Raw genomic sequence first — 27,366 nt, 5'->3', positions numbered from 1 at the left:
AAGTCTGTTACATTCCACTTTTCGAATCTGAGGAAAAAGCACAAGAAAGGCCTGCCAGTTTGACTCAAGTGGATCAAGACTTTGGTCATGAAGAAGGGTGGGATACCAAGCGTGCTACAACAGGAAAATTTAAAACCTCGATAGGAACCACCAACCGCAGCTCCAGCAGCAGCAAGAAAAGCCGGCCTACGGTCCCTTGCTCTTCACAACTCTCTCCAGGCCGAAAACTCTTCAGAGAAGAGGGATCCGGGAATGAAGCATAACCATCACGGAGAAAAAAGTGAGGTCCAGAAAGAGCTCAGACTTAACTCTACGGATGGCTGACAAATGAAGTTCAGTTTATTCAACAACTCACCACGCGGCGCATGCTTAAAGGAACCACAGAAGCGGTGAAAACTACAGTACCCACAAGGCACCGCGCTGGATGAGCCGCCCGGGCCTCAGTGGCTTGAATTCAGGCGTTCTGTTGAGCTTGGGAAGATAAGCAGGGGGAAAAAGGTGATTTTGAAGCTTTTAGTATTCAAGAGGGCTGGATACGGCTGCCGAGTACATTTTAGATACTGTTAAGGCCTCCAGAACGAGAACAAAATGTGACGAAAGTGCTTTTCTCAAGTCGGAAATGTCAATGGCGTCCTGCATCCTGTGGCGCGCAGGCGCTAAATACCCACAGCGCCTAAGTCACGCAGGCTTCTTCTGGCCTTTAAAATCTGGTTTCGTGAGCTAGGATACCCACGTAAGACGAATAATCTTTCACCTATTTCATGTCTGATTTTCGTCCCTGCTAGTGTGACCGGAATAGCTACAGCATTCGTCTTCTTGCCTTTGTAGTCACGGCTTCCGCCCTTGTCCAAGATGGCGTCCAGGCGTCCTTCTTAACTTCCACCTTCCTTGGTGGCGTCTGACGTCGCAGCTGGCAGTGGGTGGGGCGGTTAAGAAACCGCAAATGTAGGGTCCTCTGAGCGGGAGTCAGCCATGGACTGGAAAGACGTGCTTCGCCGGCGGTTAGCGTCGCCCAACACGGATCCAAAGAGTGAGTTTGGGAGGGGCCGCCCGCTAGATAGCCTGCCCCAGGCTAGAAGTGGCGGAGAGAGTGAATGGGGAGGAGGAGGAAGTGCGAGCCGGACTTCCCGCGTCTCTTAAACTTGTTTGACAAAGGAGTCAGATTGGAATGTGCTTTCGAGATCCACGGAGGGGAGACCCAAACTTCCCTGATAAAGGACCTGCTAGGAACGAAAATCATAACCGTGGCACCCGTTTTCCACTATCTTAGACTTAGGAATAACCGAGAACCCTAAGACTTATAATTCAACCTTTCCCCCCTAGAAACAGGGGTTTATCTTATAGCCCAGGCTAGACTTGAGTTACTGACCCTCCTTGCCTCAGCCTCCCGAATGCTTGCTGGCTTTTAATTCTCACTTTTCACTTAACACTCCATTTTAAATTTCATTAATTCGTTTTACATTCTTGGTTCCTTGGTCCTTCACACTTGCTTGCCAATCAGTCTGGTTAAATCCTTCCAGTTCCACTCCAGCACCCAGACAGCTGAAATTGGCTAAAGTATTAAACAACCGGGCTGAGGAGACGGCACAGCCATTGAAGGCTAGACTCACAACCAAAAAGAAAAACATAACCACGGTGAGTTCTTAAGACTCCATGTCCATCCACTAAGCTAAAGTAGAGTCACATTTGCAAGAAAAGCATTTGCTTTGCTACTCTTTTTTTTTTCCCCCCAGAGCTGAGAACCGAACCCAGGGCCTTGCGCTTGCTAGGCAAACGCTCTACCACTGAGCTAAATCCCCGACCCTTGCTTTGCTACTCTTAATTCCTCTCATCTCTCCAAACCTTCAGTCTGTCTTCTCCAGACTTCAATTGATGAATTTGTTTTTCAAATGTATATCTCACACACACACATATGTATGTATGTATGTATATCAAAGAGGAAATAGACAACATTAAAAAGGAGAGCCTCAATTGTTGCATTTACATTTCTCTCAGGTCATAAGTATGTATCCTTACACTCACCCTTCATCTTTAAAATAGTCACTGGGCAGGCAGCAGTGGCTCATGCCTTAATCTCAGCTCTTGGGAGGCAGAGGCAAAGGCAGGTGGATCTCTGAGTTGGAGACCAGCGTCGTCTTCAGAGAGTTCCAGGTCAGTCAGGGTTATACAGAGAAACCTTCTCTCTAGAAAAGACAAGAATTGTCTACACGCCTACTTGAGTCCCTCCAGTCCCTCAGTAGATGACATTCTTTTTCATATATCACCTGGCTTGTTTTCCTCTCACACATTATCATCTTTTCCTCCTCCATCATATTCCATCGCTACTAACAAAGATGGACTAGTCTGCCCGGGTGTAAGTTGCCCGCTGAGTGAAAATGAGGACACGACTGCTCCTAGATATGGTTGAGGGCAAGTTTCATTGTAGATAAGAGGGTGAGTTCAGCCAGAGGCATCTGGAAGGGTCCAGACTGAATATGGCCAGCAGGTAGACGGGACGATGAGAGAGGAGAGCGAGGGGGGGGGGTGAGGGTAAATGGACCAAGAGAGCACATGGGAACCGAGAGCAGAGCCAAGATGGTGCTTATCCAACAGAGCTGAGTTAGGTAAGGTCAGAACCTGAGGGAGGAAAAGCCCAGGCCCTGGGCTGGAGAGGTTTAGGTAGGGGGTGGGGTGGGAAGTGCTGGGAGGAACCACAGGTATTGGGTGATGTGGGGTTGGGGGGATGGGTCCTGCTTCCACTTTGATGTATTAGTAGGCACCTCAGTTAGCCGTTTGTCCCAGATTTCTTTGAGACCTGACACCCGCAAAGGCCAAAAGAAGGTATTGGATCCCGTGGAAGAGGAGTTACACATGGTTGTGGGCTGCCATGTGGGTGCTGGGAAGCATACCCAGCCCTCCAGGAGAGCAGCAAGTGCTCTTAACTTCCTGAGTCATCTCTCCAGCTGCCCTACAGTTTCCATTTCTCTTCACCTTTAATAGCAGTCCTACTACTGGGCCATGAGTGTGTGCAGCAAGTCATCTAGATTGTGTGGATAATATTAATAGCTCCTACTGAAGGCTGTTGCCATCAGCGTAGTAAATCCATGTTTCTACTTAGGGTATATTCTTGCCTTCCCAAGGATGTGTTCTTTGGTTTGTTTGTTTTGAGGCAGGGTTTCTCTGTGTAGCCATGGCTGTCTTGGGCACCATTTGTAGACTAGGCTAGCCTCAAGCTCACAGAGATCCACCTGCCTGACACCCCCACCTGGCTTTTTTTTTTTTTTTTTTTTTTTTTTAGATTTATTTATTTATGTATACAGGGTTTTGTCTACATTTACACCTGTACGCCAGAAGAGGGCACCATATCTCATTATAGATGGTTGTGAACCACTATGTAGTTGCTAGGAATTGAACTCAGGAAGTTTGGGAGAACAGCCAATGCTCTTAACCTCTGAGCCATCTCTCCAGCCCTCTTAAGGATGTATTCTTAAGGACAGCCCTTCACCTGTATCATCAAGTTTTCTTAATCATTTCATTAGCATATAAACCTTTGTAAGCCAGGTACATCCCTTAATTCACTCCAGACATAGAAGGAAAACCAATGCCAGTTAGGCTCGTCTATAATTGGTGAGTTCCAAGCAGTTAGTATGTTCAGATTAGCATGTTCTGTGTCTAAGCAGTTTTGAATGCCTTTCTGCCACTACAGTTTTTGTTTGTTTGTTTGTTGTGTTTTTGTTTTGTTGGTGGTGGTTTGTTTTGTTTTTGGTTGTTTTGTTTTTGAGACAGGCTTTTTTTGTGTGTCTTTGGCTATCCTGGACTCAATTTGTAGACCAGGCTGGCCTTGCACTGCAAATATTTTAACTAGATTCTAATATATAGGCTATCCTGAATAGGAATAATATTTGATATTTATGATTTTCTCACTTTGACTTTTTTGTTTTTACTAGGAAAAAAGAGTGAACAAGAATTAAAAGATGAAGAAATGGATTTATTTACCAAATACTACTCAGAATGGAAAGGAGGTAGAAAAAACACAAATGAATTCTATAAGACCATTCCCCGGTTTTATTACAGGGTAAGTGTTTTCTGAGTAGATGTTTTTGATCTGTAAATAAAACGTAACATCAGAAGTGGGATCCAAAGCATATGTCTTAAAATTAGAGTATTACATTGCGCAGTTTGTATATTTCATTACAGTTGTTTTTTTTCACAATGATAAAAATATTTTGAATCTACTAAAATATTGAGACTTTATATAAATTGATGCAAGACAGAAAAATGGTTACTCTCCCTTTTTTGAGCTATAGACTCGTCTACTTTTTATTATAGACATAGTAGGAAGTATACTATTAGGTGGTCTAGGCTCAGCAGGCATGCTTGCTTTGCCCAGACTGTTAAGCTAGTCCAGTTAGTTTCATATCCATGTCACGTGACTTTTCCAATGTGTTTGTAGTTGCCAGCTGAAGATGAAGTCTTACTCCAGAAGTTAAGAGAAGAGTCTAGAGCTGTCTTTCTACAGAGGAAGAGCAGAGAGCTCTTAGATAACGAAGAATTGCAGGTACGAGTGGGGTGGATGTAAGTCGCGCAGGGTGTATCGTGTCTTTTTGAATCGCTGCTGCAGAGCGGCTCTGCACAGGTTTCTGAAGCAGGTGTGCGGTGTGCACCAGTGTCGCTGCTGAGCCTGCGTGCCTGATGCTGACGACAGTGCACTTATGGCTTTGCTTTTTCTGTTCCCACATAATCCTAATGAGTGGTCATGGTTTGGGAAACATACAGTGTGGTGCTCTGCAGAGCTTCAGATCCTCGCCCACTTCCGGCAGTGGATCTGATGTCTTTATGCTTTAATTCTCACATGTAAAGTAAGATAGCTGCCTGCATTACATAGTAACATGGATTAAAGAAGCAATGTATTTTGAAAACTTAAAACTTTAGTCGGCATATTAAGTGTCAGTTATTTTTATTGGTAGTAACCAAAATACTGGGGCATAAATTCATCTTAACCTTATTAGACAAATGATGCATTAACATTCTTAAATCATTTGTTAAATTTTAACATCTTCATTTCCCTGATTCTCTTAAGAACTTATGGTTTTTGCTGGATAAACACCAGATACCACCTATGATTGGAGAGGAAGCAATGATCAATTATGAAAATTTTTTGAAGGTTGGTGAAAAGGCTGGACCAAAGTGCAAGTAAGAGTAATGTGATGTAACGAGGAACGTGTTATATTAGACTTTTTTCTTTTTCTTTCCTTTTTTTTTTTTTTTTTTTTTTTTTTTTTTTTTTTTTTGAGACAGGGTTTCTCTGTGTAGCCTTGGCTGTCCTGGACTCATTTTGTAGATCAGGCTGGCCTCAAATTCACAGCAATCCACCTGCCTCTGCCTCCCGAGTACTGGGATTATAAGCATGTGCTACTGTGCCTGGTGTTTTAGACATTTTTAATGCCTCAAATATCAATCAGTGTTGTGACTTACTACTTTAAGTGACTTTAAGTGACACTTGACTTACTACTTTAAGTGATTGCACTCTAATAAAGTTATTTGAAGTCAAGAAAAAAATTGGAGGCTGGGTAGATATCTGAGTCAGTTGGATTCCCAGTAATTATATAAAAGCTGGGTGCTACTAGTAGACTTTGTGTGTAACCCCCCAGTGTTGGTAGACTAGGGATGGGAATTCATTGGCCAGCCAGCTAGTCAAACTGATGAGCTCCAGGCTCAGTTAGAGAAGCTGTCTCAAAAAACAGTGTGGAGATCATGGAGGGAGACAGCTCCCATCACCCCCTGGCTTCTCTATGTGCCCACATGCACATATGCACACAGCCACAGAAAGAAACATGTACGTATACCACACATACATAAGTGTTGGTATGGATGTATTGGGAGAAATAATGCAAAACTGGGTATAATGGCTCAGCACATAAGAGGCAGATGCAGGAGGAGAATCACAAGTTCAAGGCCAGCCTAGGCTCTGTAGTGAGATCCTGCCTCAGAGAAAAGAAGATACAAAGTTGGGCATGGTGGTATAACCTTAATCCCAGTACTCTGGAGACTGAGGCATTCAACTTCATAAAATGTAATAAAACAGCAAGAAAAACAAAACAAAACAGTGCTATGAAGTTGTTAAGAAAAATATTACCACTGGGTATGGTGGCTCTCACCTTTAATCCCAGCACTCAGTAGGCAGAAGCAGGAGAATCTCTGTGACTTTGAAGGCAGCCTACTCTACATGGCAAGTTCCAAGCTAGCCCAGAGTTACATAGTGAGACAGAGGGATGGGGGGGGGGGGATGATGCCAAGTTGGAGGTGTTGGCATTCACCTGTCATCTACCTTCTAGAGGCTGAGGCAGGAGGATTGTAAGCTCAAGGCTAGTTTGTGCTGTGCTGCATAGCAAGGTCCTATCTCAAAAAAAAAGAAAAAGAATAAGCAAAATAATGCCATTTAGTGCTTCTATGTCTTCATTCCTTTTTAACTTAGTGGAGATTTACTTTTTCCTATTTACAGTCATTTAAAAGTGAATATAGTTTAAATATAAATGAGAGTTGCTTACTATAAAGCAGTTTTAAGGGCACAAAAAAGGTAAGCACAAATGATAAAATTAAACTCAGCCGTTCAGAGCTACGATTAGTAAGACAGAGTAGATGTCTGTGGCAGATAGCTGGCCACCTGAGGTGGTGTCTTCAGAGCCAGATTGGGGATGTTTACCCAAGAGCAGGAACTTTATAGTATACAAATCCCACAGTGGGTTTTTGGATGTTTAGTGCTTAATGATAATTTATATATTTACATGGTCTTTATATCAACCCACATCTACTTAAACACACAGTATTTTATATTATGTGTTTATAAAACCATGGTATTCCTTTTAGATAAACTCTTTAATATAGTAGCTTTTTAAAATATAATTTTTTTTATTTTATGTGCATTGGTGTTTTGCCTGCATATATGTCTGTGTGAAGGTGTCAGATCTTGGAGTTACAGACAGTTGTGAGCTGACATATGGGTGCTGGGAATTGAACCCAGGCCCTTTGGAAGAGTAGTCAGTACTCTTAACCACTCTCTTGCCCTCTTTAATATAGTTGTATAGATAATCTTTTAAATACTGCATACACCACATCATGGCCAGTGTATTAAATCGTTTACACTATATGTAACATCCAAGGAATATTTGCTACAAGATATTCAAACACCAGTGTGACATGATCCCATAAGTAGAATTATAGTCATGATTTTAGTGTCTTTTCCATTGTCTTTAGACTAGAAATGCTGTGTTTTCAGACCATGGTGCTGCAACCACCCCAGTGATGTGATGTCTCTTTGCTAGCTCACATTGATCTCTGGTGAACAGAGGTAGAGCCAGATCTCATCAACAGTGCTGGTGGTTTTCAGGCGCCTTTAAAGACCAATTACCCGTCCATGGATCTAGGTCTTCATTCTTTGAAGAACGCAAAGAAAATGCAAATATTTACAACTTACTATTTCAAATTTTGAACTATTAGGAGTCCATTATCTCTTACTTTGATTTTTTAATTGTATAAATTGATATTGTTAATTCTTATAGACATCATTTTTGTGCTGTGCTAGTAGACCATTTTAATCTTTATTTTTCTTTTTTAGGCAATTTTTTACAGCAAAGGTCTTTGCCAAACTCCTTCACACAGATTCATACGGGAGAATTTCCATCATGCAGTTCTTTAACTATGTCATGCGAAAAGGTGACTTGGTGTGTGTGTGAGTTTGAACTTTTGTCTGGGAATCAAGTGGGTGTTGGTCTGTGCTTTTCTGTTACTTCTTCCATGTCACGTGGCTTTTTCCCTATGCTATTATGGTTCTCCTGTACATTGTACAAGGGTGTGATTTTTCTGTATTAAAATTGAATTCATTATTTTAAACAAAAGTCTCATGCACCCTAAGGACAGCGGCAAAGTAGAGATAGCAGAAACACTTCTTTCTGGGTCACAGGTGTACTCTTCCCCAAAGGGCCTTTTCCAGTCAGCTCTGTCCTGTTGTCCTTGCCTTGCCGGAGTTGTTGTCTCACCATGATGTGAAGGAATGGATTTACACACTGGGCAGAGAGGTGTGCTCCTGAGGGGTTCACAGGGCGTAGCACTAGTCCATTTTGTGCTTGAGACTCCATAAGCCCAAAGGGCTGGTCCCTGACCTGCTGAGCTCTCTGCTGTGTAAGGAAGGAAGCAAGCATTTTGAGAGGAGCGGATTCTGAGAGAGAGCCAAGTTCATCCATTGGCAGTTACCGCAGGACTGAGGGACTGCTCCCTGATTGGAACTGAGCCATCCACAGCCTGCCCTGGTGGCATATATTTGTCTTGTGTGCCTGAGCAGTAAATCACTGTAGTCCTTTTTAAAAAGCAGAGCAAGAGTTACAGCGAGTGGTTTGAAGTAATTCCATTTCACTAATACATGTACCTGAAGGGCAGTCTCAAATCCACAGCTGCACTCTTGGTTTCACGGAGCCTGTATTAAAACATTTTGGAGTTGTGACTCTTCTAAGTATTGCCTGGTCTGCAGAATGGTACTGTGTGCCATTGTCAGGGAACAGATTTGGCTGCAGAAATTAACCTCAGGAGGATACAGGCTTCACTGAAGACAGTGTTGGGCTAGCTCTCTCTGTTTGGTGGAAAATCAAGTTTAATGTGTGGAAAACAATAGCCCCAAGGGCATCGGCTTTACTGAAGTTGTAATCATGGCAGAATTGTTGAAATCTGCCATTTCATGGCTTTTTTCTTTTGGTTTAAATGGCTTAGGGGTCACAGATTATATGTATGTGTGAAAATGGCTTTATGGAGTTCCTGCATTGGCTTACACTTGTAGTCTCGCACCTTATTGTTTTTCATGTATGTGCTAAAGGACAGATCTCAGTGTTTACATGTAATTTTCTTGTTTATTGGCAGTTTGGTTGCATCAGACAAGAATAGGACTCAGTTTATATGATGTAGCCGGGCAAGGATACCTTCGGGAATCAGTGAGTATTGATCCAAACTTAATAAACATAGACATCAAATTCTCAAATTATCGCCAAGTGAGTTGTGACTGTAAGTCTTATGTTGCTTGATTTTGTCAATGGCTTTTATTTGCCTGATTTTGCCTTTGTAAACATACTAGGTTCAGTATATATTAGTCACATAAATGGTCATTAGGTTCTTTTTTCCAGCCTTTAAAAAACATTCTTTTTTCATTTTTTTTTTTTTTAAAGGAAAATGAAGCTGAACATCATAGTATTTGTTTCTAATTCAAGCACTTTAGAGGCTGAGGCAAGAAGATTCTTGGGAGTTCAGGGGTAGTGGAAACTGCACATAGAGTTCCAGGCCATCCTGAGCTATGTAATAAAACATTATCAATAAGTGAATAGAATGTATCTAAACAGACTTTTAAAATGATTGACAAGAGTGGAGTGTGGTGCCACACACCCATGATTCTAGCTTAAGGCCAGGATCACTTAGAAGGACCACTGCAAGTTTGTGGCTAGCCTACCCCACACATGGAGTTCCAAGCTGGCTAGGGCTATGTAGTGAGATCTCGTCTCTGAGATTGAAAAAAAAAAATTACTGAAGAAACAGTGTTTTGGCTAGTTTTTTGTTTGTTTATTTTGAGACACGGTTTCTCTATGTGTCCTTGGCTGTCCTGGAACTCGCTCTGTAGACCAGGCTGGCCTTGAACTCACAGAAATCCACCTGCCTCTCCCTCCCGAGTGCCTGGCCAAAGTTTTGGGTTTTGTTTTTCCATTTTCTCTGTACATGTAGGAGTTGTGTGTGTTGGCATGTGTGCAGGCAAACATGGAGGACTGAGGTCCAGTTGATGTCAGGAACCATCTTCATTCACTCTTTCTGCTTATCCGTTGAGGCGGGCTTTGAGTCAGACCCAGAGCTCGCAATATGGCTAGCTTTCTAACCAGCTTGCTCTGGGCACCGCTAGGCCAGGCTGGCATTGTAGGTGGACCACCAGCCCGCTGGCATTTCTATAGGTTCTGGAAGCTGAACTCTAGTTCTCCCGCTTGAAAAGCAAGTGCCTAACCCATTGAGCATCTCCCTAGCCCACGCCTCTAGGAGCCGGAGAGAGAGAGAAGTGATAGGGCTCACACGTGCCACAGAACACGTGGCCAGCTTTGTGGAGCTGGTTCTCTCTTCCCTCCTTTACGTGGGTTTTAGAGCTCAAACTCAGGTCTGTAGGCTTGCACAGCAAGCATTTGACCTGCTAAGTCATCTTACCTCACCGGCTCTTGGTTAGTCACATATATACATTATTTTATTATTTTGAGACAGACCAGGAAGTTCCTTTATTATAGAATAGAGGATAAAACTAAAATGGTGTTGGGTTTTTTTTTAATTTTATTAATTTATTCATATTACATCTCGATTGTTCGCCCTTCCCCTGTTTCCTCCCATTCTTCCCTTCCTCTCATTTCTCTCCTTCTCCCCTCCCCTATGTCTGTGACTGAGGGAGACCTCCTCTCCCTATATATGCTCTTAGAATATCAAGTCTCTTCTTGGTAACTTGCTATCCTTCCTCTGAGTGCCACCAGGTCTCCCCATCCAGGGGACATGGTCAGAAAAGGGGCACCAGAGTTCGTGTGAGAGTCAGATCTCACTCTCCACTCAACGGTGGAGAATATCCTGTTCGTCGGCTAGGTCTTGGTAGGGGTTCGAAGCTTACTGCCTATATTCTCCTTGGCTGGTGCCTTAGTTTGAGGAGGACCCCAGGATCCAGATCTGCCTGTCATAAAGTTCTTCTTGTAGGTTTCCAGGACCTTGTGGGTCCTACTATTTCCCCTTTCTTCCATGCTACTCTTGCCTAAAGTCTCAATCGGATGTCCTCTCCTCTGACCCACTTTCTTGGTAAGTAAAGATTTTCATGGTACGTATCCCTTGGACTAGTGTTTTGATATAAGTGAGTATATACCGTTTGTCTCTTTTTGCTTCTGGGTGAACTCACTCATTATGATAATTTCTAGATCAATCCATTTGTCCACAAATTTTGGGAATTCCTCGTTTTTAATAGCTGAGTAGTATTCCATCGTGTAAATATACCACAGTTTCTTAGTCCATTCTTCTACTGAGGGACACTTAGGCTGTTTCCATGTTCTGGCTATTATGTATAAAGCAGCTATGAACATGGTTGAGCATATGTCCCTGTTATGTGGTAGGGCATTTTCTGGGTATATTCCAAGGAGTGGGATGGCTGGGTCTTGAGGAAGCCCTATTCCCATTTTTCTGAGAAAGCGCCAGATAGCTTTCCAAAGTGGTTGTACTAGTTTGCATTCCCACCAGCAATGAAGAAGTGTTCCTCTCTCTCCACATCCTTGCCAACATGTGGTGTCATTTGAGTTTTTGATCTTAGCCATTCTGATGGGTGTAAGATGGAATCTCAGTGTCGTTTTGATTTGCATTTCTCTGATGACTAACGAGGATGAGCATTTCTTTAAGTGTTTCTCGGCCATTTGATATTCCTCTGTTGAGAATTCTCTGTTAAGTTCCAAGCCCCATTTCGCAACTGGGTTGTTTGGTTTTGTGGTGTTTAATTTCTTGAGTTCTTTATATATTTTGGATATTAAACCTTTATCAGATGAAGGGTTGGTGAAGATCTTTTTCCATTCTGTAGGCTGTCGCTTTGTTCTCTTGACAGTGTCTCCTGCCTTACAGAAGCTTCTCAGCCTCATGAGGTCCCATTTATTAATTGTTGACATTAAGGCCTGGGATGTTGGTGTACTGTTCAGGAAGTTGTTTCCTGTGAAAATGGCGTTGTTTTTACCCATAGGTTTAGAGGGACATGGTAAGATACCAAGAGGGTATTTGTTTCCTATTAGGTATTATGTCATTAGGTCAGGCCATGATTGGGATTAAAACCTCATGATCAATATGGCTATGCTACTTCTGTAATTTTGGCAGTAAATTGTGTAGGTATATTTCTTCTTGGCTTATATTTTTTTCTCCAACATGGAGACCTCTTTTAGAGCTTAATTAAGAGAGTTGGCATGTTGAGCATAAATATCAGTACAGCTAATGAGTAAACTATTTTGATCATCATTTTGTCCCTCCCAAGGACAGTATATAGTTAATATTCAGACCAACATTGTAGTAAATGGCTCTTGCCTCTGCCTGTCTCTGTAGAAATGGAGGCCAGTGTGGCTAGACAAATGCTGACGTGGCAGATGAAGCCAGAGAAGGAGATAGTGGCCACCATATATTAAGCCCTTTTGGCTGTAATGAGGAGTTTAGATTTTATTCTGAGATTCTTAAGCCAGTGAAAGTTTCAGTGAGTTGTCAGGTTTTTGGTTTTGGTTTTTTATTATTTTACGTGTGAGTGTGGAGGTCAGAGAACAACTTATAGGCGTTGGTTCTTTCTCTCTGTCATAAAGGAATTAGGAATCGAATTCAGGCCATCAGACGTGGCTGTAAGTGCCTTTATCCACTAAACCATCTTGCCTGGCCCATGGCTTCTAATTCTAAAGATCACTCTGGATGTACTATTATTTATTTGTTTGTTTGTTTGTTTATTTAGGCTTTTTGAGACAAGGTTTCTCTGTATTACCCCGACTGCCTAACTTTGTAGACCAGGCTGACCTCGAACTCACAGAGATATGCTTGCCTCTGCCTCCCAAGTGCTGGGATTAAAGCCGTGTGCTACCATGCCCAACTACTCTGGATGTGTTAAGAAAGATTTTAAGAGTATAAAATGGAGACAGAAATAATAGGCAGCTATGATAGTAGTGTAGGTAAAAATATGACAGTGGCCAAGACTGCTGGTGGCTGTAGAGGGAGCTGGAAATAAAGCTGGGCATGGGAGCTCATGCTTGTTGAGCTCAGCATCAAAGGCCAAACAGGAGATTGATGACTCATAAATTTGAGGCCAGCCTGAGGCACACAGGGAGACCCTGTCTCACCACCACCACCCCCAAAGCTAAAAACAGATGTCTTCAGCACACGTTTCGGACATTCTGCCTTCACCTCTACTACCCTAAAAAGAAAGGAAAGAAGGAAACACAGACGGTCGGGTGGGGTGGGGGAGGGATACACATCTTATTGGTAGATTGGATGTGTAATATAGAAAATGGGATACTGGTAAAAGGAATATAGAAACTAAAGTTGAGTCCTAAATTTTATTTTGATGATATAAAGTAAGGAATAGGGTAAGCAGATAAAGGCCAGGAGGAGCTGGGAAAAGCTCATTTTAGAAAGCAGCTTTGGGGTACCTGTTCATTTATGAACTTTAACTCATTGGTCTACCAGGCATATGCTTAAAATAGTTAGAGGAAAAATAAAGTTGTTAAATACAAAGCGCCCCAGGAGACTTGTATTTTTTCATTGGATTTTGTGAGACGAAGTCTCACTTTGCAGCCCTTGTAGCTAGGCTGGCCTTGAACTTGCAGTGATCCTCTTGCCTCTGCCTCCTCCAAAATATTGGGACTACATGTGTGTACCAGAGAGTTTTAAATATATTAACTTGGTGTCCTAATATTGTTTCTTTTGCTGTAATAAAATACTCTAACCAAAGCAATCTTAAAGGGAGAAAGGGTTTTATTTAGTTTACAATTCCAGCTTCTAGTCAGTCACAGAGGGAAGTCACAAGGGAAGATTTAACCAACATTTTGTTTTGTTTCCAGGACTTAGAAAACTACATACTGGAACTTATTCCTACTTTGCCACAATTAGATGGGTTGGAAAAATCCTTTTACTCGTTTTATGTTTGTACTGCCGTTAGGAAGTTCTTCTTCTTTTTGGACCCTCTAAGAACAGGTAAAAGAAAAACGTATATCTAACCTAAATTTTGGGATATTACTCTTGCATACTCTCTCACTATTAGACCAATCTCCACAGTTTCTCTTTGTTCTTAAAGTCAGTGACATAATCTGGAAAGTCTCAGAGAGTGGGCAAGAGTACAAGACATGATTTGCTTTCTGTAGCGATCGTCCAGAACTCCTAATCCCTGTCAAGCAGCACTATTCCCTAATCACCAAGCATTCAAATATATGAGCCTATGCGAGCCATTCCTGTTCAAACCACCACACCTACTCTCTTAATAATGTCCTTCACGCTGGGCATGGTGGTGCAGGCCTGTAGCAGTCCCAGCACCAGGGAGGCAGAGACAGAGGCAGACAGTCTCTGTGAGGTCAAGGCCAGCCTTGTCTACAGATTGAGTTCCAGGACAGCCAGAGCTACATAGTGAAACCCTATCTCATAAGAAAAAACACGTTTCCTTTTGTCCCTTGAAGTGTGACCTAGGTGAGCAGTCACTGTCACCTCTTCCAATTCTAAGGAGCCACAGATAGTTACATGATTTCCTGCCTGGTGTATGACATGCTGTATGATTAGTCTCTTCTTATGAAAAATTTGTATTTGAGAGTCATTTAACTATAATGTATTTCTCCTTTTTAAGTGGTGGCAAGATTAGCAAATATGCTTTTAACAGTATACTCATAAAAACCCCCTATTTTTCAGTTAGATATACCCTTTTAATTAATAAGGTGGTGTTTCACTGTATAGTCCAGGCTGACCGTGAACGCGTAGAGATCTACTTGCCTGTCTCCTGAGTATCTGGGATTAAAGGAGTACATCACCACACTTGGCAAAAAGAAAGCTGGAAAGCTGGGCTTTGATGACATAGGTGCTAGAAACCATCTTTGAGAAGTGTGGCCTTAACCTTTAACAGCTGAGCTCTCTAGCTCCACCCCCTTATTACCAGTATTGTCCCTATCTGGGAAAAATATGACATAAGCTTTTGTACACTCTGATAACAAAATGATAGTAGGAATTTACTGCTTAGCTTCTTATCATTGGAGGCATACGAGTAGAAATGTAGAGTTTTGTGGGTTATTGGGGTTTGTTTTCTCTTTTTGTTATTTGGAGTATTTTTATTTCATTTTGCTTTTGTGTGTGCATTTTTCTCACTGTTTCAATTTTGTAACAAAATGTAAGGAACCTAAGAGCTACTATATGATTCTGTAAAATAACTTTGTAAAATAACACCTCTAGAAAATAACTTGTTCTCAAAATGAATTTGTATTTTTTAAGGGAAGATCAAAATTCAAGATATTTTAGCATGCAGCTTCCTAGATGATTTACTAGAGGTAAATATTTTTTTAAACTACCTTATTTTATCACATGATAATCGCTATTTTCTAATTATATTTTTGTATTTCTTTAGCTAAGGGATGAGGAATTGTCCAAAGAGAGTCAAGAAACAAATTGGTTTTCTGCTCCTTCGGCCCTGAGGGTCTATGGTAGGACCCACTACTAAGGTTTCATTTCCCATTCCCAGGGGATCGATATCCCGAGAGCTATTGTATACCCGGGCTGCTTGCTTTACCCCCAGAGAATGCTCACTGCTCTAGAGTCAGGCATGATGGCGCACGCCTTTAATCCCAGCACTGGGGAGGCAGAGGCAGGTGGATTGCTGTGAGTTCGAGGCCAGCCTGATCTACAAAAGTGAGTCCAGGACAGCCAGGACTGTTACACGGAGAAACCCTGTTTTGAAAAACCTAAAAAAAAAAAAAAAAAAAAAAAGGAAAGAAAGGACTGCTCTAGGCTCCTGGGATGTGCCTGCTCCATCACTAATGTCTGAACTCTCTTCTGCAGTTTGTAGAGCATATGTAGAACAATGCAGTCCATCCTTTCACAGTTCAGAACAACAGCTCTTGTCTTATTTTGCAATCAAACGCTGTTGTCAGGGGTATTTGGGAGGGATTTGGATTTATTGAGTTTCATTAGTCTTCTACAATATCATTTTCTGTTTCTGTTATCTTTTTGCAAGGTCAGTATTTGAATCTTGATAAAGATCACAATGGCATGCTCAGTAAAGAAGAGCTCTCCCGCTATGGAACGGCGACCATGACCAGTGTCTTCTTAGACCGAGTTTTCCAGGAGTGTCTCACTTATGATGGAGAAATGGTAGTTGTTGAAATCTGCTATTTAAAAATTTAGGCTCCTACATTTTCCATAAGCTATTATCTTAATGCAAATCAACAGTTCTGTTTGTGTGTCTGTCTTAATATTAGGGCCTCTTGTAGACCATGCTGGCATTGAATGTGATTAATGGTCAAGAATGATGTTGAAATCTAGAGCCTGCTGTCTTGCCATCTCAAGTACCAGGACTGTAGGAACGTGCCAGCATGCCTTGCTTCCTTCAGCATTATTAATATTAGCGTGTAACAGGATCTTAAAATGTTAAGTCAATGGAATTACTTGACATTCTGAATCTACTCTTAAGGAAAATATGTACCTCAAGCTGGGCGGTGGTGGTGCACGCCTTCAACTCCATCACTTGGGGCAGGTGGATCTCTTTAGTTCGAGGCTAGCCTGGTCTGCAGAGTGAGTTCCAGGATAACCAGGGCTACACAAAGAAATTCTGTCTTCAAAAACAAAACAAAAACCCAGGCTGGGCATGGTGGTGCACACACCCTTTAATCTCAGCCCTCGGGAAGCAGAGGCAGGCAGATCTCTGTGAGTTCGAGGCCAGCCTGGTCTACAAAGCACGGAGTCCAGGATAATCAGGGCTACACACAGAAACCCGGTCTCAAAAATCCAAAAGCAAGCAACCAACCAACCAAACAAAAACCTTCCCTCTGGGCTTAGAACATAGAAAATGTAATATTTTTCTCATTCATTGTTGGTATGCCTAAGGAAACCACTTTTTTTTTTTAAGTTTTTTTTATTTATTATGTATACAGTGCTCTGCCTGCATGTACAATTGCAAACCAGAAGAAGGCATCAGATCACATTATAGATGGCTGTGAGCCACCATGTGGTTGCTGGGAATTGAATGCAGGACCTCTGGAAGAGCAGTTAGTACTCTTAACTTCTGAACCATCTCTTCAGCCCCCCACCCCTTAAACTATTTCTATATAAATAGCTCAGTCATTAAATTACCAGGTCTGACAGACCATGTATGCTGTGATTTAAATCAGGCCCATTGCTTGCTCTGTCATGCAGGCTGCCTGGGACTTACCGTGTAGTTACTTCTGCTGGCATCTCCTAAGGTCTGAGGTTCTGGGTGTGACACTACCATAGCCAGCTAAGGCTGAGAGTCCTGTCGGGTCACTGTGTCTGTTTTAATCGCTGAAGCTAACTAACATACAGTCTTCCTCTTCCCTCTCAAAATACACAGAAGTTTAGTTATATTTAAATATAGAAATTACATCTTACATTATACAGATGTTTTAGAGATGTAGAGATTTTGTTACATATTCTCTTTAATGTTTTCAAAACACCTGGGAAAGAAAATTCCTTTTTGGGGGGTGGGTGGGTGGGGATAACCAAGTCTCACTATGTGGCTCTGGCTGGCTTTCAACTGACTATGTCAGTCTAGCCTTGACCTTGATTCTGCCTCCCTGGTGTTGGGGATTAAAGCTATATACCACCATGCTGAGCAGAAAAGCTTATTTTAAAAATAAGATCTCACTCTGTAGCCTTTGCTGGCCTGGAACTTACAGAGATCCGCCTGCCTCTGCCTTCTGGGTGCCGAGATTAAAGATATACCATACCTAGCTTTGAGAAGAAAAATTGTAAATAGCATTTTAAAACCACTATTCTTGTTAATAAAAAACATTCGGAAGCAAAGTGTGGTGGTGTAAGAAGCCTGAAATTCCAACACTTGGAAGGTGGCAGGCAGGAGATCAGGGGTTTAAGGTCAGCCTGGGTTATAGGATACTCAGTTTGAAAAATAAACAATAACAACAAAAGGCCACAGAATAAAAATTGTAGAGGGCCAGAGAAGGTGATATACCTGTAATCCCAGAATGATGGAAAATGGGGGAGGAGAATTTGAATTTTGAAGTCAAATGGACTACAGAGCAGTGGTTTTCAACCTGAGGGCTGTGCCCCCAAAAAAAAAAATCATCAGAAAAAACAGGTATTTACATTGTCATTCATAACAGCAGCAAAATTACAGTTACAAAGTAGTAATGATAATAATGTTATGGTTGGGCCGGGCGGTGGTGGCACATGCCTTTAATCCCAGTGCTTGGGAGGCAGAGGCAGGTGGATCACTGTGACTTTGAGGCCAGCCTGGTCTACAAAGTGAGTCCAGGATAGCCAAGGCTACACAGAGAAACCCTGTCTTGAAAAACCAAATAAATAAATAAATAATGTTATGGTTGGGTTATTAAAACGGTTGAGCACTGGTATAGAGCATCTAAGAACAAATAGAGAAAGAGTAAGGACACAGTTTTCCTAATGAAGACTGCTTAAGAAACAGTCATCCAGATAAGAGTGAGCCCTTACACTGTATTATGCTACTGTGACGCCAGCAGGCTGTATGGCAGCACTACTCTTGGCCAACAGCAAAGGAAAAGTGACTCCACAACTCTTGACATAGATGTTGGAGGTTTATCGTAAACCAGTCCCTTTTGGTGAATAAGAAAAACCAGGGGCAGAAGTGGATGGAGTTAAGCCATAATGAAGCTCTGTCTCCTTAACTCTTGTTTCGTTTTGGTTTTTTTGGGGGGCGGGGGGTTTCGAGACAGGGTTTCTCTGTGTAGCCTTGAGTGTCCTAGACTTGCTTTTGTAGACCAGGCTGGCCTCGAACTCACAGAGATCCACCTGCCTCTGCCTCCCGAGCGCTGGGATTAAAGGCGTGTGCCACCACGCCTGGCTCGTTTTGCTTTTTTAAGGCAGGGTGTCCTGTCACCAAGGCTGGCCTTGCTTCAGTGCTGGGATTACAGTGTGCTGTACTCACCCTGCTTACTCTGTGCTGGGGATTTAGTCCAAGGCTTCATTGTGCATGTTAGGCAAACACTAACAACTGACCTACATACCCTCATGCCATTTCCTTAATTTCTCATGCTACAATTTATGCCAAAACCATTCTTTATCATATTGTTCCAAATATTTTCCAAGAATGTGGGCTTCTTTTCCTGTTTTTTTTTTTTTTTTTTTTTTTTATCATATAAGACAAGTATTCTGCCAGACATGGTGGCTCACATCAGTAACCCCAGCACTCAGGGGGCTGAGACACAAGCTCCTTGAGTTTGAAGCCAGCCTGAACCACAGAGAGTTCCAGGACAGCCAGGGGTGAGTGGGACTCTGTCTCAACAAGCAAAATGAATAAAAAAATACAAACAAATAAACTACAAGTACCCCCTTGCAAGGGGCAGACAACCTATTCTCATATGTTTCTAGCTTCCATTCGTATTTTTAAAATCCTGTTTGTGTGTGCAAGTTTCCATGCCTGTAGTAGAGGTCTACAACTTGAGAAATGCTACCCACCTGAGACAGGATCTCTGGTTAGCCTGGCCGGCCACGACAGCCTTAGGATCATAGTCTCCCTCTCATCAGGAATACAGGGGCACGCCTCAGGCCCTCAGGCAACCTTGCCACCTCCTCATTCTACTGAAAATCTTCTTGTTTCTTTTTTCTTCTGTTATGGAGAAATAAGCTTGCAGGCCCGTGCTGGCTTCAGCTGTGACCCTCCCGCTTCACCTTCCCCAGTGCTGGCTTACTGGCTCAGACCCCACGCTCAGGCCCACTCTGTGGCCTGCGTCCAGACCCCGCATTTCAGGGTCATGATCCACAGAAGCTCCGTGCACTGGCTGCAGTGCATTTGACCATCTTTAGGCTGCTTGTAATCCCTAATACAATGGGAATGCTGTGCACTTGTACTGTGTGGTTTGAGTATTGACAGGGAGAGTCTGTTAGGTGAAAAGTCAAGGGTTTCCCAAATATTTTCTTTCAGCCCACAGTTGATGTGACCCACAGACGTGGATGACTGGGTTCTAAATAGCAATTAAATAGACCACTGTTCATTATCCAAAAAATAGATTCTTTTGTTGTTAGTTTTGGTTTGTTTTGGTTTGGTTTTTGTTTTTCGAGAGAGGGTTTCTCTGTGTAGCCTTGGCTGTCCTGGACTCACTTAGTAGACCAAGCTGGCATTGAACTCACAGCGATCCGCCTGCCTCTGCCTCCCAAGTGCTGGGATTAAAGGCGTATGCCACCACTGCCCGGTTGAAAATAGATTCTTCAAAGAAACTACACTGAGGGGCTGGAGAGATGGCTCAAAGGTTAAAAGCACTGGCTGCTCTACCAGAGGTCCTGAGTTCAATTCCCAGTCAACCATATATAATGAGATCTAGTGACCTATTCTGACATGCAGATGTGGACAGATTATTGTATAAGTAATAAATAAATCTTTTATAAAAAAACACTGAAAACAAATTTAATGGTAGCATAAAATAACTTAATCACTGACTTGACTTTTTTTTTTTTTTTGTTTTTTCATGACAGGGTTTCTTGGTTTTAGCCCTGGATTTCCTGGATACTCTGTAGACCAGGCAAGCCTCCAATTTACAGAGATCCACCTGCCTCTGCCTCGCAAGTGCTGGGATTAAAGTTGTGTGCCACCACCACGCGGCTCTCTTGACACTTTCATAGTATAATAGAAGAAAATTATAGTTTAAGCAAATTGCTCAAAGAACCTGGCTGTGTCTCTGAAAACTGTCCTATAGAGTAGCAACTGCTTGGAATGCCTAGAAACCAACACTAAATGCATAAATGGATTTATTTTATATTTTAAGAAAATACTTGCATTTGCCATCTGCGATTACAAAATAACTTCATCTCAGCGGACACTCGTTTAAAATTGCACTCACGGTCTCCTATGGATGTGTTCTCTTCTGTAGGACTATAAGACCTACCTGGATTTTGTTCTTGCCTTAGAAAACAGAAAGGAGCCTGCAGCTCTGCAGTATATTTTCAAGCTGCTGGACATTGAGAACAAGGGGTATCTGAATGTCTTTTCCCTTAATTATTTCTTCAGGGTAAGTATGGTTTGGGTAAAGAAGCACTGTTACCCTGAGATATGTTAAAGTATTTGGCTTTTTGTATGTACTGACAATTTTACCTAACTTGTTTTGAAATTTAAGAGGACTAATAGATTTAAAATGGAAATCATGTCTGTTTTGTTCCTATTTTTAAGAAATACACACTGGTAAAGTAAAGCTGATTTTGTTACCTTTACAGTATTGTTATGGAAACATGAGGGGCTCAGCCTTTGGAGATGAGACATCCTGTGCTTCTGGCCATCAGTAACTCACTTGGAAATACCTAGCTTCTTTCTAGGCAGTTTTTGTAGATATTAGTCAATTTTTTTAGGCTTATGTATATGTGTTTGTCTGCATTGGTATTTGCACATCACGTCATGTGCTAATGCTGTAAAGGATCCTCAAATTGGAACGATGGATGGTAGTGCACTGCCATGTGGATGCTGGGACTCAGACTTGGTCCTGTGCAAGAGCAACAAGTGCTCTTGACCACGGAACCATCTCTCTAGCTTCGAGTAATAATTTTTAACTGGACAGACTGTGTGCCGTGCATCAACACCAGCAGATGTAAAGAATAGGAATGCCCGCCCTGGTCCTGCGAGTCCTTAGTTTGAATGGGAACATTTCTGCTGTGTGGGAGAGTTGTGAAATGTTTACTGTACCACATTTTCTTTTCTTTTTAGATTTATTTATTATGTATACAGTGCTCTGCCTGCATGTTTGCCAGCATAGGGCACCATTATAGATGGTTGTGCACCACCATGAGGTTGCTTGGAAGAGCAACCCAATGCTCTACCATCTCTCCAGCCCCTGTACCACATTTTCATAGCTACAGTTTTTGTTTTTCATAATATTACAAAATTTAACATGCATTACACTATCACAGTGATGAGGCTAAGCTTGGACACTGAGGCCCCTACAGAGACTTCCTGGTATACTCTGACTGGTGACACCTCAGAGTGGGAATCTCTAAGGAATTAGCTAATGACTCTTAGTTCGCTTTTGTTCCATCACTGAGAGAAGCCAAGGCAGAAACTCAAATAGGCAGGAACCCGGGGAGTCCGTGGAAGAGCACTGCTTACCAGCTTGCTCTTCTCGGCTCTCATAGCTGCTTTCTTTTTTGCGGGGGGGGGGGGGGGGGGGGGGGGGGGATTGGTTTTGGTTTTTGTTTGTTTGTTGGTTGGTTGGTTTTGTTTTTCGAGACAGGGTTTCTCTGTGTAGCCTTGGCTGTCCTGGACTCGCACTGTAGACCAGGCTGGCCTTGAACTCAGAGGGATCCATCTGCCTCTGCCTCCCAAGTGCTGGGATTAAAGGCGTGTGCCACCACGCCCGGCCCACAGCTGCTTTCTTATACAACCCAGCACCATTAGCCCATGGGTAGCACCAGCACATGGGGTTTGACCCTCACATCAAGCATTATTCAAGAAAGTACCCCACAGAATTGCCTTATAGGCCAGTCTGATGGAGGCATTTCCTCAGTTGAGGCTTCCTCTTTCCACGTGACTCATTTGTGTCAAACTGGCAAAAAGCTAACCAGCACAACTGCCAAGAATTTCAGCTTCCAGATGAATGGCGGTAGCTTACTTAGCCACTCTGTTGTTAAAGGTTCTGGCTTTCTGGAGGTGGGGTCCAAGTAACCCAGGCAGGACCTACTTAGGTAGCCAAGGATGACTAACTCTGGATCCTCTGCCTCTCGAGTATTATAGGCATGTGCCACTATGCTGGGCTTTGGTTTCAGAGGGAGGAGTCTGGGTGGTCTAGCTCTCTTTTTTCTAAGAGTAGAGAGGTTGTTGGTCTTTTCAAATGGTGAAGTGGGGCTGGAGAGTTGGCTCACTGGTTAAGAGCACTTGCTGCTCTTGCAGAGAACCTCCGTTTAGTTCCCAGCAGCCATATGGTGGCTCACGACTACTGTAACTCCATGTCCAGGGGATCTGACAACTTCTAACCTTCTTGGGTACCAGGCACACATATAGCACGTATACATATATATACATGCAGGCAAAACACTTTTACACATTTAAAAGTTTAAAGAAACAAACAAGTGAAAGTATAAGCATTTCTGGAAACCAGAACCCGATTAGTAGTTGCTTAGGCCACACTGGGGGCCCACCTGAGGTTGGAGGATATTCCTGTGAAGTAACAGCAGTCTGCAGTCTTTTTTTTTTTTTTTTTTTAAAGATTTATTATTATGTATACAGTGTTCTGCCTGCATGTACACCTGCATGCTAGAAGAGAGGGCATCAGATCACATTATAGATGGTTGTGAGATGTAGTTGCTGGGAATTGAACTCAGGACCTCTGGAAGAGCAGTCAGTGCTCTTAACCTCTGAGCCATCTCTCCAGCCCCAGTCTTAACCCTCCTTCCTCACCTCAAGTTCTCAATAGCTAAAGTGTAAGTGTAGAAAGGTCCGTGGTTACTCTCAGCCAGCTCTGGACTGAAGTGGGACAGTCAGAAGAAAGACTGACAAGGGCCACGGGATGGTGAAGCTTAGGGACCTACGTACAGTGTGGAACTGGGTGGGAACTGTGCGGTAAGAATTTAATTGCTATTTATAGATTTATTTCCCTTAAATACAGGCCATACAAGAACTAATGAAAATCCATGGACAGGATCCTGTTTCATTTCAAGATGTCAAGGTTATTACCTTTTCATTTACCTATGTAACATTATCAGATAATATAGCCACAATAATACTAAGTAATGTTGAATAATGTTGTATCCAACTTTATATGAAAGCAGTTTATGAACTATGAAACATCATTCCAAATCAGATTTTTGCTGTTACTTGTTCTGAACTGATACTTACATCATCAGAAATGGAGACAAATTTGGACTTACTGATTGATGTGTTGATTTCATTATCACTCGTGTTTTCGTGGAAGCATCCGTTCATTTTATTTGAAAAAATATCAATTAGCTTGCTTCCTTTAGCAGTCCTTTTCACTAACAAACCCAGCATTCAGCTGGAGGACTATTTAGGTTCAAGCCCTTTAGTATGTTGCATTAAAGAGCCTGCATACTTTGCTCCATTAAAGAGACACACATCTTTCAATATGGAAACCATCGTTACTCAGGGCTGGAAAGATGGCAATTCGGGTAAAAGAGACAGAGACTTGCATTCTATTCCAAGCATTCACATATGTAGCTCCAGGAGATCTGACCCCTCCACTGACCTCTGTGGGTACTGGCACACATGTAGCCATCACACATACACACACATATAAACACAAATCTAGAAAAACATCATTATTTGAAATATATGCTGTTATTCAACATTTAATCTGCAGCTCACCAGCTAGGAAAATCATTCAATAGGGTCTTTCTACTTCAAGTTGAATAACACAATAAAAATACCCTGGCCAATTTTAACCAAGGGTAAGCCTGGTGGGTTACTCTGATGCAACACAAATGGGGGAACTTCAGACTTTGTAACCTGAATTTAAGAACCAGCACTTCAACCTTCAACCAATCTGGAAAAGAATTCAAACTTTAAAAGTCTCTATTTTATGAACCCAAGTTATTCTAAAATTTTTTAAAGATTATTTGCCTATTTATTTAATGGATACTGTGTGCTCTATTTGCATGTACACCTGCATGCTAGAAGAGAGGATCAAATCCCAGTGTAGATGGTTGTGAGTCACCATGTGGTTGCTGGGAATTGAACCTAGGTCCTCTGAAAGAGCAGGCAGTGCTCTTAACTGCTGAGCCATCTCTCCAGGCCCTACTCTAAATTTTTTTTAAAATGTCATTGCTTCCTTAAATGTTATTAAATATTCTAGAGTAGCCGGGTGTGGTGGCGCACGCCTTTAATCCCAGCACTGGGGAGGCAGAGGCAGGCAGATCACTGTGAGTTCGAGGCAAGCCTGGTCTACAAAGTGAGTCCAGGACAGCCAAGGCTACACAGAGAAACTGTCTCGGAAAAACAAAACAAAATTCCAGGGTAATTTTACTACAAAAGATTAGAAAACATGAATTAATGCCTTGCAAATATTTATACTAAATACTTTGTAACATAGTGGAGGCTCTTCCATGAATTCTAGTTAAGTCTTGGCACAGTTTTGTTATTTTGGATGACTAATTCCTTAATATAGAATTCCATTCCTCCCGTATTGGGAATAGAGTAAAAGAAGCTATTATTGGAAAAGCAGTTTGGTTTGTTTTGTGCCCAGCTGGAAATGAAGTTTTGTTGCTATCTCTGAAGAGTTTTGCTTAGATGAGCTCTTGTTCTAAAGTATAGTGACACAGCTTAGTGGCACAGTGTTTACTTGGCAAAAAAACTAGATGTCTTGGGTTTGATTCCCAGCACTGCAGGTGAAAAAGATTATGCTAAGACTTTGCCCCACTATTAGAAGGTAGTAAAAAGCTTAAAAAGTAGTTAGTTACATTCAAAGAATGCTGTATTGGATAGCTCTGCCATTCATTAGCCGTGGGCTTGGATTAAACTGTGAGCCTGTTTTCTTCATCTATAAAATGAGAGACAGTTCTCACACAGCTAAGAAATTATCCAAGAAAGTTCTGTAGTTAAGAAGATGCCTATCAGCCAGGTGTGATGGTGCACACCTTTAATTCCAGCACCCTAAGGAGTCAGAGGCAGGTGGATTTCTTTGGGATCAGCCTTGTCTACAAAGTGAGGGCAGGACAGCTATGGCTCTTGTTACACAGAGAAACCCTGTCTCGAAAATAAAATGGAGATGCCTATCAGGTAGAAAAAAAAACTGGAATAAAAATTTGTAAAATAGGGAAATACCTACCTTGAATTTTACATAACTGTGTGACGGAAATTACTTCTATCAGCTTTCATTACATTTTCTCTTACAGGATGAAATCTTTGACATGGTAAAACCAAAGGATCCTCTGAAAATCTCCCTTCAGGATTTGATCAACAGTAACCAAGGAGACACAGTCACGACCATTCTGATTGATCTGAATGGCTTCTGGACTTACGAGAACAGAGAAGCCCTTGTTGCAAATGACAGCGAGAACTCCGCAGATGTGGATGATCCATGAGCTCTTTAAGGACAGACCACCTTCATAGAGACACCTGAACGCTGCATGCAAAGCTCCCTTTGAAGCAGAACCCTTAGGAACGCCTAAATAAAACTCATCACAGGCCTGCACAACCGCAGATACTCTGCTTACTAGAGTTTTGGTTCAATTGGAACAATTTCAAAGTAACAGCATCAACTTTTTTTTTTTTTTAAATGAAGTGGTAAGTTCTGGTTCCATTTAGCATTTAGCTCAGAAGTGGGAAGTAAGATGTGCTGTAGGCAGGTGTTGAGTTTATTTCCAATATTCTTGTTGGATTACTGTTTGTTCTTCTGACTATGCAGGACCTTAGACTTTTCCATCATAGTAGGATCGCCGCATTTCTGGATTCAAACACTTTAGATGTGGCTTTGTTGTTGCTGGGATTGTTTTTTGTTTTTTTGTTTGGTATGGTTGGTTTTGGTTTTTGAGACAGGGTTTCTCTGGGTAGCCTTGGCTGCACTCACTCTGTAGACCAGGCTGGCCTCGAACTCAGATCTACCTGCCTCTGCCTCCCAAGTTCTGGAATTAAAGGCATAAATAGCTTTGCTGTTTTGTTTTTTGAGACTTGGTCTCACGCTGTAGCCCTGACTGGCCTGGAACTTGCTCTGTGGACCAAGTTGGCCTTCAACATTGAATTCATGAGGCATTTGCCTCAGTCTCCCAAGTACTAAGATGAAAAGTGAGTGTCAAATATGCGTAGCTTTTTTTATTTCATTTATTTATTGTGTGTGGACACCAGAACACACATAGAGGTCAGTGGACATTTCTCAGGAGTTGATTCTTTCCTTTCCCTGCATGGGTTCTGGAGATCAAATTCAGTGGTCAGGCTTGCCAGCAAGCACGAGTACACAGTTATCTGGTGCCACAAGTTCTTTTTCTTGGCTGTCCTGGACTCTTCTTTGTAGACCAGGCTGGCCTCGAACTCACAGAGATCTGCCTGCCTCTGCCTCTTGAGTGCTGGGATTAAAGGCGTGCACCACCATGCTCAGTTGCAAGTTCTTTTTTTAAATATAGTGTTAAAAAAAAAAACTACTCAAGCAAATACTTTGTTTTCATTAAAATCACAAGTATGAAATTTTGTCTAGTTTTATTAGCCATTAGCAAGTTACATTTACAAAATCGTACCTTTTGTTAAAGGTTTTGTTACAGAATTTTCTAATTGATTGTACTAACTCATGTGTTTATGGTTTTTTCTTTGTTGTTGAGATATGGGTCTTGGTATGTAGTCTAGGCTAGCCTCCAACTCATGATGCTTCTACCTCAGCCCCCTAGTGCTGGGAGTACAGATGCACACTGCCACACCTGGCTTGTGTTCAGGGTTTATAGAGAGACCAGAAGAAAGGGGAATGTCATGAACTGTGATCCAGAGGGAAAAATAATTCTAAAAGGAATTAGAAAATAGGAAGAGGTGAGGGAGGCTTAAAATAAACCATTTAACCATTTATGATAAATTTTACAGCTTGCATAAACCAAAGTATAAAAATGTAAGGCACAGTGAATAACTATAAGCATCACAAAGCAGCTCTTGCTGAACAGGCAGCAAAAACTCAGGAAAGTGCAAGCCTTCGCAGGCTCTTAACATTCTACCGTGGCCCC

General features: G+C 42.1%; 1 protein-coding gene across 2 annotated transcripts; it reads left to right on the top strand.

The window, feature by feature from the left end:
- The first annotated feature begins 557 nt into the window (after window positions 1–557).
- On the top strand, window positions 558–25,755 carry Ppp2r3c (protein phosphatase 2 regulatory subunit B''gamma). 2 transcript variants are annotated; one of them, XM_051146227.1, is made up of 13 exons: window positions 561–1,030; window positions 3,927–4,054; window positions 4,433–4,537; window positions 5,060–5,172; window positions 7,595–7,692; window positions 8,887–8,957; window positions 13,593–13,725; window positions 15,001–15,056; window positions 15,134–15,209; window positions 15,740–15,876; window positions 20,601–20,738; window positions 23,319–23,378; window positions 25,561–25,755. In XM_051146227.1, the coding sequence occupies exons 1-13, from the start codon at window positions 973–975 to the stop codon at window positions 25,747–25,749; spliced, it is 1,362 nt and encodes a 453-aa protein (XP_051002184.1). In that variant the 5' UTR covers window positions 561–972; the 3' UTR covers window positions 25,750–25,755. The 2 variants fall into 2 exon arrangements, with proteins under 2 accessions (XP_051002191.1, XP_051002184.1); XM_051146234.1 differs by lacking the exons at window positions 15,001–15,056; window positions 15,134–15,209 and having other exon boundaries at window positions 558–1,030.
- The last annotated feature ends 1,611 nt before the right edge of the window (window positions 25,756–27,366 follow it).

This window comes from Acomys russatus, chromosome 1 (genome assembly GCF_903995435.1).
Source record: "Acomys russatus chromosome 1, mAcoRus1.1, whole genome shotgun sequence".
Lineage (NCBI taxonomy): Eukaryota > Metazoa > Chordata > Mammalia > Rodentia > Muridae > Acomys > Acomys russatus.
The sequence above is the reverse complement of the archived record's forward strand: the minus strand, read 5'-3'. Positions and strand labels throughout refer to the sequence as shown.

What these genes read in the sequence shown, in the direction of transcription:
- Ppp2r3c (XM_051146227.1), top strand. Translation starts at nt 973, where the DNA reads ATGGACTGGAAAGACGTGCTTCGCCGGCGGTTAGCGTCGCCCAACACG. An exon ending in GCCCAACACGGATCCAAAGA is followed by an intron (nt 1,031 to 3,926) that starts GTGAGTTTGGGA and finishes TGTTTTTACTAG; the next exon opens with GAAAAAAGAGTGAACAAGAA. An exon ending in TTTGGACCCTCTAAGAACAG is followed by an intron (nt 13,726 to 15,000) that starts GTAAAAGAAAAA and finishes GTATTTTTTAAG; the next exon opens with GGAAGATCAAAATTCAAGAT.